Source organism: Syzygium oleosum, unplaced genomic scaffold, assembly GCF_021117445.2.
Source record: "Syzygium oleosum isolate NSW1041296 unplaced genomic scaffold, Sole_v2.1 Sole_v2.04, whole genome shotgun sequence".
NCBI classification, from domain to species: domain Eukaryota; kingdom Viridiplantae; phylum Streptophyta; class Magnoliopsida; order Myrtales; family Myrtaceae; genus Syzygium; species Syzygium oleosum.
Window position 1 is genome coordinate 7,375,889 of NW_026607488.1, and position 14,987 is coordinate 7,390,875.

The window sequence follows — 14,987 nt, forward strand, 5'->3', positions numbered from 1 at the left end:
GAGATTTACAGTGACGCGTCGTTGAGAGGATTGGGATGCGTGCTAATGCAACACGGGAAAGTAGTGGCATACACATCGCGGCAATTGAGGCCACATGAGCAGAATTATCCGACACATGACTTAGAATTGGCCGCGATTATTTTTGCTCTTAAGATTTGGAGACACTACCTATGTGGGGAGAAATTTCAGATTTATAAGGACCATCAAAGTTTAAGGTACTTGTTCTCCCAGAAGGAACTGAACATGAGACAGCGCCGTTGGATGGAACTCCTTAAGGACTACGACTGCGATATTATGTATCACCCTGGAAAAGCTAATAAGGTAGCAGATGCACTAAGTCGGAAGTCGAGCATCGCGCATATGATGGTCAAGGAGTGGACTCTGTTGGAGGGAGTTCGGGATTCGGAATTTAAGTTTGAAGTGAGTCATGTCTCGAGTCTGCTTGCAACTTTGAGGATTAAACCGGAAATTCAGACTAAGATTAAGGCTTTACAATCTACGGACCCAGAGATTCAAAATATTTTGGGTATGGACATCACTAAAAGGAAATCGGATTTTCAGGTATCCGAGGATGGGATTCTGAAGTTCTGTGGTCGGTTATGTGTACCCAGTGATACAGAACTGAAGGAAGAGATTTTGTCTGAAGCACACCGTAGCAATTACAGTATTCACTCGGGTAGTACGAAAATGTATCAGAACTTGCGACAACATTATTGGTGGAACGGCATGAAAGTGGACATAGCCAAGCACGTGGCTAAGTGTTTAACATGTCAACAAGTGAAGGCGCAACATTGCAAGCCGGGTGGAATGTTGCAGCCATTGGAAATTCCCGAGTGGAAATGGGAACACATCACGATGGATTTTGTGATGGGATTGCCGAGAAGTCAAAGGGGTCATGATTCGATTTGGGTGGTAGTTGATCGATTGACAAAGTCAGCACATTTTCTGCCAGTGCGAAAGGACTTCGCCTTGGAAAGGTATGCCGAGATTTACGTGCGACAAATAGTCCGTTTGCACGGAGTACCAGTGACAATCACTTCGGACCGTGATCCTAAATTTACTACCGCTTTTTGGAAAAGCCTTCATACGGCATTAGGAACGAAGTTACAGTTTAGCACGGCCTATCATCCCCAAACAGACGGCCAGTCTGAAAGGACGATTCAGACATTGGAAGACATGCTGCGAGCATGTGTTTTGGATTTTAAGGGCGATTGGGAGGAACAGTTGCATTTGGTTGAATTCGCCTACAACAATAGCTACCAGCAGAGTATTAGAATGGCACCATTCGAGGCACTATATGGCAGAGCTTGCAGAACACCGGTTTGTTGGGATGAAGTTGGTGAGAGGAGCATCACGGGACCCGAGTTGGTTCACCAATCAGTCGAAACAGTTAAGGTGATTAGGGACAGGCTTAAAACCGCTCAGAGCCGCCAAAAGAATTATGCGGACCGGAGACGTAGGCCATTGGAATTTCAAGTAGGGGACCACGTTTTCCTCAAGGTGTCGCCGATGAGAGGATTGTCACGGTTTGGTAAGAAAGGGAAGTTGAGCCCGAGATACGTGGGTCTATTCGAGGTCTTAGAAAGAATTGGTACCTTGGCTTATCGTCTCGCGCTACCGCCAAATTTGTCTCAGGTGCACAACGTGTTCCACGTGTCTACGCTAAGGAAGTATGAACCGGACTCGACCCACATGCTGAACTACGATGAGATAGACGTGGACAACAGAGTGTCGTACGTGGAAAAGCCAGTAAGAATTGAGGACACAATGGAGAGAGTGTTGTGGAACAAGAAAATTCCGATGATCAAGGTAATTTGGGAGCATCATGGAACCGAAGGTGCGACGTGGGAAAGCAAAGAGTCGATGCGACACCAATACCCCCATTTATTTGAATAGCTGGGTTGGATTGTAAATTTCGAGGACGAAATTTTTGTAAGAGGGGAAGAGTTGTGACATTCCGAATTTCGACCCATTTTTGGGATTTATAAAACGTGTAATTCGTCAGTGTGCTTACAGTAAAATCTCGCCCGGGAACTGATCACTCTCGATTTTTATTTTTTTTTAAATTAGAGATTTCGCTAGAATCGCACTCGATCGAATTTGGTCGTTATTTAGAGCCCAAATTTTGGTGTCGAATTTCTCGGAGTTCCGGGTCGAATTTAATTGGATGGTGTCGATATTATTGTGGCCAGCCTCGAGATTACCCGGGATATGTGAAAAGTGGAATTTTGACCGGGTGAGAATTTGGACTAGTAGACCTCCCTCGTAGTGTGTTTTGGGTTATTTTATTTTGGCCCTTTTTCCTAAATTATTAATTAGGAATTTTGAGAGCCGTTAGATCGTTTTTGGGTTTGAAATCGGACCGTTGGATCGCGCTCGAGTACCTTTGAATTTCTCTCTCTCTCTCCTCTGCCGCGCACGTCTCCTCCGCGCACGTCCCCTCCCCCATCAAGCCATGCAGACCTGCCCCTTCTCTCTCCTCCTTTTTCCTTTTTTTTTCTTTCTTCTCTTCTTCTTCTTCGTTGGTCCTCTTCGCCGCTGCTTCTGCTTCCCACTCCGCCAAACCGTCGCCCGCAGCTTGCCAGCCGCTGCGCCGTCTGTTCCGCCGCCCCGCCAGCCGCCGCACCGTCCGTCACGCCGCCCGCCCGTTGCCGCCTCGAGCCCAGCTCGCAGCCCCGCAGCTCGCCGGGCCGAGCTCGCCTCTACCCAGCTCGCTCGACCGCCTCTACCCAGCTCGCTCGACCGCCTCTACCCAGCTCGCTCGACCGCCGACTGCCGACTGCCGACTGCCTCACCGTCCGCCTTGCACCGCCGCGAGCCCCGCCGTCGCCGTCGTTTAGCAGCCAGAGCGGCTCGGCAGAAGTGAGTCTCACCCTGGTCGCTCATCACTCAAGGAGCTCGGCTCCCGCTGCTCGCTCGGTAGCTCGCGGGGACCGAGATCGTCTGTCCCGCGTCGTCCTCCCAGCTCGTCGCCCGGCCCTGTCGCCCCTGTCGTTTCCCTCCTCAGCCCGCAACCTCCCTCTCGCCTCACCACCCCGGCCGACTTTCCCCCCTTCAGCTCGCCACCGCCGCGTCGCCGTCGCCGCCCCGGCCAGCCAGCCCAACCGTGCCGGGCTTGCCCAGGTCGTGGCCGGCCCGTTGCCCATGCGACCGGGCCGCATGCCCGTCGCCCCGGCTATGGCCCATCGCTGTGCCCGTCGCCTAGGCACGTCGCGCATTCAGCCAACCCGTCGCCCAGTTGCATCGCCCGTCCAGCTGCCCGTGCGCCCCTGGGCACGCCGTTCGGCCACCGCGCCCGCGCGCCAGGCACGCCGTCCGGCCACCGTGCCCGTGCTGGCCGGTCAGCACGCCTATTTAGCCCACGCCCGCGCCTAGTCCAGCACTGTTCACCCAAGCCATTTTAGGCCCGAGCCGATTTTCTCCGGGCCAAAACCTAGTAAGTGACTCCCTAAACCCTACTTAGTATAATGGGAAATTTTAGACTTGTTTAGGGTGTGATTAATACCGGATTAGTTGTGTAAATTAAGGTTCGGGCCAATTTATAAATGTGATTAATTGGTGGATTGGATTATGGTGATTTGTGGCATGTTTAGTGGCTAATTAATGTGGGTGCGATGATCGAATTGTCGTGGCATTTGTGAGTGAAATTAATTTGTGATTGGGCTGACTTGAGTGTCGGATTGGTAGGCTAGTGGGATGAGCTCGTGATTGAATTGTGGGGCTTGTGTGCCTGTGAGACCGGACTTGAGACGTGTTGACGGTGGTCCGTGAAAGGAAAGTTTGACCTGGGACGTGTTGGCGGCGGTCATTGGAACTGATTGAAATGTGGGGCTTGTATGCCTGTGAGAACGGACTTGAGACGTGTTGACGGTGGTCCGTGAAAGGAAAGTTTGGCTTGGGACCTGTTGACGTCGGCCATTGGAATTGATTTAATTGTGTGGCTTGGATGCCTGTGAGAACGGACTTGAGACGTGTTGACGGTGGTCCGTGAAAGGAAAGTTTGGCTTGGGACGTGTTGACGGCGGCCATTGAAATTGATTAAATTGTGTGGCATGTGTACCTGTAAGAACGGACTTGAGACGTGTTGACGGTGGTCCGTAGAATGAAAGTTAACGAACTTGAGACGTGTTGACGGTGGTCCGTGGAAGGAAAGTTAGACTTGAGGCGTATTTACGCGGGTCATGGGAAAGAAAGAAATGTCCTGAGGCGTGGTAATGCGGGATCGAGCCCGGATTGATCGGAGGGCTGACCTGAGGCGTGTTTACGCGGGTCGTGAGAAAGTGTGAAATGTCCAGTGAGGGACAGAGCCCGGATTGATCGGAGGGCTAGCCTAAGGCGTGTTTACACGGGCTGTGAGAAAGGACCTGAGGCGCGTTGAGGCGGATCGTGAGAAAGTTGGTTGGACACGTGTGCGTAATGTGACTAGTTGGATTGGCTGAATGCACGTGTGGGTGTTTGGTTGGATTGGTTGAATGCAAGTGTGTATGGCGCTCGAGTGATTGTGATATGATTATGAACTATTATTGCATTATCATGTTGGGACTAATATGCAGGGTTGGCACGTGGTTCGAGGCGAGGTAAGCTTGTCGTGTGAATTTGATTCTGTTGGCTGGTGAATTGCATGTTAGACTTGTCTGGGTACGCATTAACCTAGGTGGAGTATAGGTTGTTGCTTATTGAGACTCTTTCTCACGGTTATTATATAACCACTTTCAGATCCGCGACCGTGATCGATTCGGAAATGCCGCCAGAGTACTACAGAGATTGGAGGATAGATCAAATTTACCCTGTCTTTTGAGTACCTTTTTGTAGAAAAGATAAGCTTGCCAACCACCGCCCCCTTTTGAAAATTGTGATTAGAAATTGGTAGCCCGGGTTAGCGTTCTGTAATAGTGACTACTTTATGATGTTATGCAATTATTATTTCGTGCTATCCTTTCGCCATCATGTTAGTTGTCTGGGTTGTTTTATTTCGCTTCCGCTTGCGTAGTTCGTTTGGGTTGGCGACGCGTCCTGAGACGTCGCGTTCAATTCGACCATGGACGGGATGTCGCGGGCTCGGTGGGGTCCGGGGCGTGACATCACATATTCCATACTTTAGTGTAGTTGGTAGGTTTATGTATGTCATGGTTTGCACTCGAACCGACATTTCACATGCTGTCAGCGTAGTAAGTAGATATTTTATCATGCCCACGAAAAGTTTATTGGCAAGATGTGAAGTGAATTTTGAAATATTTGAAGGTTACTTATGATTTTGATTTAGAGTTTGGGAAAATTGATGACATTCTTACAGGATATGTTGATTTTGGTTATGCTGGTGACTTTGATAAGAGGAGGTCTTTGACTGGGTATATCTTTACTATTGGAGGTTGTGTAGTCAGTTGGAAAACTACTTTACAACATATTGTTGCTTTGTCTACTACAAAGGCAGATGATATGGCTATTACAGAGGCAGTTAAAGAGGCTATATGGTTAAGAGTCTTTTTTGGAGAGCTCAGTGTGGATTATGGTGTGACTGTTGTCCATTGTGATAGTCAGAGTACTATACATCTTACTAATGATCAGATATATTACGAAAAAGACAAAGCCCATTGATGTGTGGTATCATTTTATTTAAGACATTCTTGCTGATGGCTATATCAAGGTCTTAAAGATTGGTACAGAATATAATCCAGTTGATATATTGACGAAGCCTTTGCATATTGCCAAATTCAAGCATTACTTGGATTTAATTTATGTTTGTTATAGCTGAGTTTTGCTCTAATGGGAGGAGAAGATTGTTTGTTGCTTATGTCGAATTCAAGCCAATATGGAGATTTATTGAGCATGTCTTGAATTCTTTATGGGCTTGGGCCAACGTGAGGGTTTGGAAGCAATATAAATATTATTTTTCTCAAATTATTAGGTTAAAAAGTTAAGATAGAAAGAGTCTTAGGTTTCTAAGCCACATTTGGTAATCTTTGAATTTCTATAATAGATTTTACTTCTCCACTCCCTGTGATTTTTTCTGCAAGGATTTTCCACGTAAATCTGTGCGTTCTTTATTCTTCTCAGTTTAAATTTCGTTATAGTTTCCACATCAATCGTAGTAACTTCTTTATCTTTACTACATATGATAAAAAGTCCTCCAACTCTTTGGGCATTGTCATAGTATTTCCCTTGAAGATCTTGTAAGATTTGAACTTATGTTAACATAGTGTTTCCCTTTACTTCATAGTTCTTGAATTCTTTTCAAGTTAACATTGTTGACTTACAGAGTGTTATCTATTTTGACGTTATGTCACATGCTTCGATTATATCGTTCTTATTCCACTTGTTTCTGAGTAAACTAGCAAAAGAAAAGTATTTTTCTTATTTTCCATTGTTAGTATTGCTTAAGAAAATGAGCCAACAAAAAAATGTTTCTATCATCATAAAAAGTATTTAAATGCAGGAATTAGCCAATAATGAAAACATTTTATATGGACTCATTTTCCTACATAATACAAAAGGCAGAAAATCGAGAAAAATGTTTTCCAATTGTTGAGTTTTGATGAATCAATCGGATGTTATAAACATTCCATTTAACATATCTTTACGAGTATCATCAATTTTGTTCCAATTCCAAATTCCCTGGGTTATAATGAAAATAATATCTCATTTATTCCATACTCATCACTTTTTCTGGTAACTTCTCTCTCATGTTATGGATACATAAAAAAAATCAATCTCACAGCTCCTTTAATGCTATTATCTCTCTATAACACACTGGACTTAAAGACATTTAACCAAACTTTCATTCAAAAATTTCGCAAAAACCCACACGCTCTATATAAAAGGAACAACAACTGTGTATCTTTGACAATGGAGAAATTGGAATTTTTACAATGGTCAACAATGCTAATACTTTAGTCCCAAAATCTTTTATAGATTCTAAAGAAAATGCTACCAAGAACCTCAAATACCAATGTGAAACCAATACAACTTTTTCTTTTGTTACCAAAAACCCCTACCTTGTACTAGTGTGACACATATATCCTTTCAATAAAAGATCGCCGTCTTATGTGGCGGCTGGCATCGAATTATCAATGTTTTCCGGACCAATGGTGATGATGTGGCGTCACGTGAGCATCACGTCAGAAAAAGAAAAACTAAAAAAGCAAAAAAAAAGAAAAAGAAATTTCCAATTCCTACAAACGTTGAATCTCAACTAGCTTATTCAAGCTATTCATATTCAAGTGTGGTAGACTCTTCAAGAGTGACGACCAGGTATTTTCTCGAGGAATTAAAATCTACTTATTTTCAGTTCCCTCATATGTATTAATTCTGGAGACAGGTAAGCTTGACATTGGACATCTAAGGAAACACAGATCTGCCAAATTCTTTAAGTTTGAAAAGTATGGCAGTGGACTAATGCCTTTGAGTTTCATGAACTTCGAGAACCAAAAAGTTCTTCACGATAAAAAAATAGCAAGATTTCTTAAGCCAAAGTGGCAAAATGACAGAGTACATGGAAGCTGGTGGCTATTGGCCAAGGAAAATGTCAGATATGTTCTGAAAAGCTAATTAACCAGAGTCATGAGGCCATGAACAAATCGGATGTAGATGCATCAAAACAAAGACGGATTAAAGAAGCCTGGGGTGATTGTCAAATTCCATAGTGACCGTCCAGAAAAAAAGTTTATGGACATGGGAGAGAGAATAGATAGTCGTGGGGAATCCATAGATAACTTCAATGAGTGTAAGCCCAAAATCCTTGAACGGGCTAGATAGTCTCCCAAATTCACCAAAGATTTCACCTGTTAGACTCATATACTGGCACCTAACCCCTCAATCATTTCTAGCAGTCCAACAACATTGGATAACATTCTTATGGATGATCAGTCCATCCTAGTCAGTTTCAATTCTTTTTAGATTCTGATTAAATCAGGTAGATCAACTATATTTGACAGTCGCCAATCCAACTCCACAAGCGATTCAGATTTTCCCAACTGTGTATGAAGGCTCATTTTCTTCTATTGTAGAGCACCCTTGATGTATGAGCTTAACTAACCTTCTAATAGAGCATGTAAGTTCATTGATATACTCGTTCGTACAGATATGCTAACCTTGTAATTAATGCACCTAAGCAGTAGCATCGTAAACCAATTTTTTTACCAAATGAAATATCTAGATCCTCTAAACAATAGAAATGTAATGCAATTGGGGAGAATTTCATTACATTGATAGCAAATCCATTCCCCTTTTCTTTGACAACCGATCAAAAGAAGGCTTCAGGAGTCAACGTCTAACAATTTCCTTGCTCTAAAAACCTCTGCAATAACCAATTGAAGTATTTCTTCAAAGCTGCAGCAATGCACAGTTGAAGGACAAATCATTTTAGTTGGACAAATAGAAATAAAATGGATGTCAAAACGACAATCTAATTGTTGATTTGATTTCTCAAACCACTGTAACCTGAAGATCGTTAACTTATAAAACAAAAGAAAAGAAAAAATTTATGTGCTGTTGTACCAGTATGCAATTATGTTGTGTTCAACCGTAGAGTTCGTCCGGATATTACAAACAAGAAGGATCTACTTCTTATTCTATAGGATTGAATTTACTTGAGTGGACAACTATTTGTATGCAAAAGGGTTGCATTGTAGTAATTTTAAAACTCTGTGTGTTAGGAAAGTTCAATTAAATGATTTATTTACCTCATGATTTAGTGGCGAAACAGTAGGATTACCTGTTATTTTTCGAGACAAAACCCCTCATTGTTGCGACCTCAATTAGGGCCTCTTTCCATGACTTCACTTCATTGTGGTCGAAGTTCGTCCGATGCTTGTCTAGGTCATTTTTGTATAAATCAGTTTCGAGCTTAACATCATCAATCTCCACGTCATAGAAAATGGGGAGGATTCTTCTTTTCCCCTTTGATTCTAACGTGCATTTTACCATGTGGGCAAGTTCGCGGAGACACCAATGACTGGAAGCATAGTTTCTTGAAAAGACGGGTATGTAGATATTGGAGTTAGCGAGTGCTTGTAGAATCTCTTCCCCAATCCCTTCATTGGACCTCAAGTCATAATCTTCACTATAAACAGAAATTCGTTCACCTAACATCCAATAGTGAAGATAATTGACAATGCTATAATGAGTGTCTGGTCCCTTATAACTCAGGTACACATCGTACATAGGTAATCTGTGAGAAAGCCAAGTCGATCTTGAGATATTCAACAATCTTTCCAAGATAGTGCGGCCACGACTATCCACCACCCAGCTTTCTAAGCCCTCAATGCCCTCAATGGCTCTTAAATTTTGACAAGCTTCTAGCTCTAGATGTTGTAGCTTACCCAACTTGGACAAGTTGGGTAGCTTTCCTATTAAATCACAACCAGAAAGAAGGAGGTATTGCAAAGATTCCAATTCTGCCAAACCTTGAATGTCAACTAGACTATTCAAGCCCTTCAGTTTCAAGCGCTCGAGACTCCTCAAGAGGGACAGACCAGGTATTTCCTCAAGGGATTCACATCTTGTTATGTTCAGTTCCCTCAAATGTGCTAGACCTGGAGTGACGGGTAGATGTGATATTGGACATTCACTTACGTGCAGAACTGTCAAATTTGATAAGTTGGAAAAATGGGGTAGTGGACTAATACCCCTGAGTTTCAAGGCTGACAAATGAGATGGAAGCTGATAGGACGGTTGCTCCCTCATCAAAGCTGCTTTAAGTTTTGAGACATAGTCCTGCCTACCAGAGAAATATCTATCTCTTAAATTGTTGAATCTATATAATTCCAGATGTTCTAAATCGGTGATGCTTGAGGGGTGAGGGACAAGAGAGAAGTCCATAGCTTGAATCGCAAGGAATTTCAAACTTGATGGAAGAGCTGGCACTTGTTGAAGCCCAATCGAACCCACTTCAAGTTTTTGGAGATGCAGACGACTTATCTCTAGAGGCAATCTAGAAACACTAGTAAATGCTAAGTTCAATTTCTTCAAATGGAATAGCTTCCCAAGTTCCTCCAAGTTTTTATCTGTCAGATCCCTGGATTTGTTGGCATATAAGCCTTCAAGCATCTCGAGTCCTCCAATAGTAGGAGGAAGCTCCTTTATCTTCGTTCTACATAAACTCAACACCCTCAGTTTCTTTAAATTTCCGATAGAGTCGGGTAGTTCAACTATGCCTGATGCTGATACATCCAACTCTGACAACATTTTTAACCCCCCAATTGAGCTTGGAAGTTCCTTTATACCCACGCACCGGTGTAAAGTTAAGCGTGTAAGATTCGCCGCCTCTCCAATTGAGTCGGGAAGTTGGCAGATTTTAGGGTTCTCATTTAATGTAAAACTCAACAAAGATTTCATATTGCCAAATCTCTCCGGAAGCTTCAAGGGTTGAAAATTTTTAGGCATGACGATCTGCTTCAAAGATTGTAGAGAACAGACTTCTTCTGGCAACTCCCCAAGAGAACTACACCCTTTGATATTCAAAGTCTCTAGGAGTTGAAGCTTAGAAATGGAGGGGTGAATTGTGATTAAATTGCAACATCGAGCAAGTACTAACATCTCCAAGGATGTGAAATTAGAGAAGTCGGGTGTCCTTCTCAACTTTGTGCAATCCGTTAAATCCAAAACTTTTAATTTTTTTGTCATCTGTAGAAAAGAAAATGTGGAATTAAAAAGAATGAAACACATTAATCGTCCTAAATTTTTACATTAGTAAAAAATGGTGCAACTAGGTCGCTTCTAACACTTCCTTAGGGGAAAACGGAGTAATCTTCCATTCATGGTAAACATGTATCGTCAATGCAATTGAAAATTATTGAGTCTTTTTTTTATAAATTTACTGCTCATAACTAAATCTTAGTGGTGAAATAGTAAGTTAGTAGTGAAACTCATAAGCTACTACAGATTTATAGTGATAAAACAGTTAGTTTGTTTGCAAAATATCACTGGTAACCCATGCTACTTGTAAGGTATTTAAGCAATTAATTCATACTCTACAAATGGAAAAACCTGCTCATTTGTAAAAAACAAAAGGTCGATTATAATCTACTAGGGCAAGCCCGGTATATCTATTATTTCGTTATTCTTTTACTGACTCACAAGCATTAGTACTTGTAAATCAAAATAAATCTAATAATCCACTACGATTATATAGTAAAAGAAATAGCTTTTTTGTTCATAAGTTACAATCATTAACCAATACTACTAGTAAAGTATGTAAGCAATTCATAGTCCACCAGCTGAAAAACTCGCTCGCTTGTCAAAGCGAACGATAGTTTGTAGTCTACAAGGTTAGTTTAACTTGATAAATCAATCATTATATTTGCATGTTACTGAAAAATAAAACTTGATACTCGGTAAAATCGAAGCGATGATAATAATCTACTAAGCATTTACCATGGTAAATAGTATTTTGTTTGTAAGTTACAACAATTAAACGACACTATTAGTAAAGTATCTAGGCAAATCGTGATCTATTAATTAATGAAGGAGATCACTTGTAGTATTCAAGAACAATTGGTAATCTGGTATGAGTTTTGATGATGGTATAATGTTAGTTATTTGATAATTTATGGAACTATAAAGTTGCCGATGAGTTTTTTCTTATCAACGGTATTTCAAATTTACCATCTATTATTCAAATTCACAATGCACAAACAAGTTTCCGCTTCGGTAATGAATTTATAGAAGTCTGCTTGCAAATAGCCTTTGAAGTTTAAATCTTCCCATGGTTTAAAAATGTTACGCATGGAACTATATTTCGAGTCTATCAACCATAAAGGAATGGGGAACTTCTATATATCTCTCACTCGTGCATCTTCATGATGTAGAGTCGTAATGGAGTTACAAAAAGGAAAATTGTAAAGCGTCACAAAAAATATTTATGATGTTACCATATTTCGTCTTGATCAAGTCTTAAAAGTGTAGTAAAGAAAGAGATGTATTGAACAAGGTAGTACCATAGGAACACCAAAATTTGCTCTTCCCTTTTTAAAAAAAGGTCTAGGAGAGACCCGTGGAATCTAATCATGGCACGTGAGGGTGGACGAACATAAATATAAAGGATAACATTGACTCTAATGCCATGTTAAAAGGTTCAATCCAAAAGTTTAAGTTGATGGATGGAGAGAGACCGCATGCATATAAAAAGAGAACATAAAACCTATTGTCAAGCAATGTAGTACAATATTTCAACAATTGGCTATTAGAAAAGCGACTACAACAAGCCTTAAAGCATCCAAACTCCAAACTCCAAAGTAGGTAAATTTGAATTCCTTAAACCAAGGCGATGATGGATGCTTGGATACTACTATGGACTGGTGAGCACAGCTAATGATTCTTGTTAGTACGGAATTTTAAGCATATCATATTTTTCTGCGGCTTGTTTACTAAAGTAGTCTCTGGTGAATAGATGAAATATAGTACAACAATGATATTTACTGGGATGATATGCTGCTGCCATGTGATTCTATAGCTTCCTTTCCTTTCTTTTCAAAGGTGATTAGCAGGCTGTAGTCGACTCTAGATGTTAGACTAGCACAAAATATTTTAGATCCGGAGAGCACACCACCTATGTGTCCCTTGCATTGAATGATCTGCAAAATGGAAAGAAGTTGAATGGAGTAAGGTATATTGTACCTGGATTTGGCTCCACCCACCCCAGTCATCTTCAATATCGCTCCTTGAAAGGTCTAGCACGACCAAACTAGCAAAATGAAAATTCTCCGTACAAAATTCCTTATTTGTAATTTCCCAAGAAAACCATCTTAGCTCCGAAAGAAGATTCTTGAAGTTGCCAAAAAAATCAATGCCTTTCACTCGAAGGAATCTTAGATTTGGTAGAGCAGCTAATTCTTCAGATGCAATGCTATGGTTGCAGCCATCGGAAGTCAGGCTTAGTGCTACCACATCTTCATTTCTCTGCATATCACAGACTCAATATTGAGCATGCTACATATGGTATACAGAGCTACAACAGGGAGGACCCAAAAGCATGTTGAAACAATTTCTCCAATGATTGAGCTCATCACGTCGCTTTCCAAAACTATGGCACACTCTTTTTTCCAACAAATTGTTGTTTTCTCCTTTTCTACATAAACTAATTTTCGAGTCTGAAGGTATCATATTTTCGGTTTCTACTTTTCGGGAATATAATAAATTTCTTCTTAGTTTATTCTAAAAAAATCGGAGTTGAAAATAATCTTAAAATTCTTGATAAAGCAAGGTTTCTTTTCATTTTACCTGGATTACACGTGAACTGTTCTTTATTTTTTTTAAAATTTCAAAAAAGCTACTTTTTATAGACTGGAACCAAGAAAAAAAATCCAACTGTCAGGCAGCTCTTATGGCTCTCTCTTCAAACTTTGGGACCTTTGACTTGAAGGTTTGACAGACAGATGCAACCCCCGCAAGACAAAAGCGACGTTAAACAAAGCTATCGATTGGATGCATATTTTAACTAAATTGCTGCTTTAAATGGGAAAGAAAATTTCAAAGAATTTCTTGCACCAAATATTTTCAAACATATGCAGGTCCCGTTTACCTTTTTTCCGTCTAGTAGTTTCAGGGCATCCTCACGAATCCACACCCTACAAAACTTGCGAGGATAAACTCGAAGAACAATGTATCTTCCAAAGTCTCGAACTTGGTCATGCATCCAAAGCCTATTATCATCTCTAATTTTGATCAAGGACCTTTGAGAGAGAACCCTCATTGCAATGCTGGGAAAGTATCCACAATCCTTCCACATGATAAACGGATATGTTCTGTCAGCATTGATGAAAAAGCAGGCTATATCTAGAAATATTTCTTGGTGCTTATCCTCTAATCGTTCATAACTTATCATTAATGTATCTCGGACATCCTCAAAAGGACCTTCCTTTAACTTCTTCAGCGTCTCATCCCATACTTCTCTTTTATCTGAATGCCCCAAATCTTTGCCCCAGTCAAAAAGATTGGACCCTATCACCACAACGGCCAAAGGAAGCATGCCCACTATACGAACAATTTCTCTTGAAAGAGCATCATATTCTTCTATAGCAAAGTCACTCCTGAATGCATGCTTATAAAACAGATGAAGTGCTAAATCATATCTCATTCCATGAACTTCATAACGCAAAATTCCTTCGGGTTGGTTGAGGACCTCTTTAGTGGATGAGCCCACTTGAGTCATCAGTATGCTTTCGTCTCTAGTTGTGATAATGATTCTGCTACCAGAACAAAACCAATCAGATTTTCCAGCTAGTTTTTCAAGTTGCTCTTTCTTGTCTAGATCATCAAGAACAATGAGTACTTTTTTATTACTCAATGCTTTTTTGATGGTCTTGATCCCACCATCAACATGTTTAATTTGGTTAGCAATCCCATGACCAGCCAAATCTAATAAGAGCTTTTTCTGCAATTCTAAAAGGCCGCCATGAGGTTGTGATGATGCTCGAACGTCTTCAAGCAAACTACAACGTTCAAAGTGAAAAGATAGTTTGTTGAACATGACTTTGGCGAGAGTTGTTTTTCCAACACCACCCATGCCATGGATACCGACAAAACGGACACCACCAGAGCCAACATCCAACAATTTCATTATGGCTTCCATCTGAGCAGTATCTTCAACAAAATGTTCGGTCACAATCACGTGTCTTGTATTGAGCTTACGGGAAACCTCTTCAACAATCAATTCAATTTGTTTTCCTTGGCTGCAGCAAAGCATGAAAATTTCATTTCAGTCAAAGACTTGATAGACTACGGGACTCTAGGGAACATGTAGATACATAACTCACCTATTTCGACTACTCAAACAAATGGAAATTAAGCATTATATTTAGTTGAACAGGAAATTTTCGGTTGCGGGTTGGATTTGACATAGTTTTTTTTTTCCGGTTTGAGAAAAGTTATCACACACACCTCTTTACCTTTTGTAGGTTCTCGAGCACAATCTTTGTCAGAATTCCATTAACTTCTAATGTAATACACATTGATATAAGTTTGAAAATTTGGACACACAAAGTTTCGTCCAA

General features: G+C 41.1%; 1 protein-coding gene across 3 annotated transcripts in view; it reads right to left on the reverse strand.

The window, feature by feature from the left end:
- LOC115685324 (disease resistance protein L6-like) overlaps window positions 1-14,987 on the reverse strand; it is a 44,076-nt gene that overhangs the window by 27,316 nt on the left and 1,773 nt on the right. For 2 of the 3 annotated variants that reach the window (XR_008816369.1, XR_008816370.1), the window contains exons 3-5: window positions 13,517-14,666; window positions 12,613-12,894; window positions 8,711-10,620 (exon numbers count right to left, since the gene is read on the reverse strand). Coding sequence is in view for 1 of the 3 variants with exons in the window: in XM_030610372.2 (XP_030466232.1) it covers window positions 8,253-8,325; window positions 8,711-10,620; window positions 12,613-12,894; window positions 13,517-14,666 (3,415 nt within the window). In the remaining 2 variants the exon portion in view is untranslated. Of the gene's footprint in view, window positions 1-6,085; window positions 8,326-8,710; window positions 10,621-12,612; window positions 12,895-13,516; window positions 14,667-14,987 lie in introns of those variants that run through there. The other variant, XM_030610372.2, reaches the window with a different exon arrangement.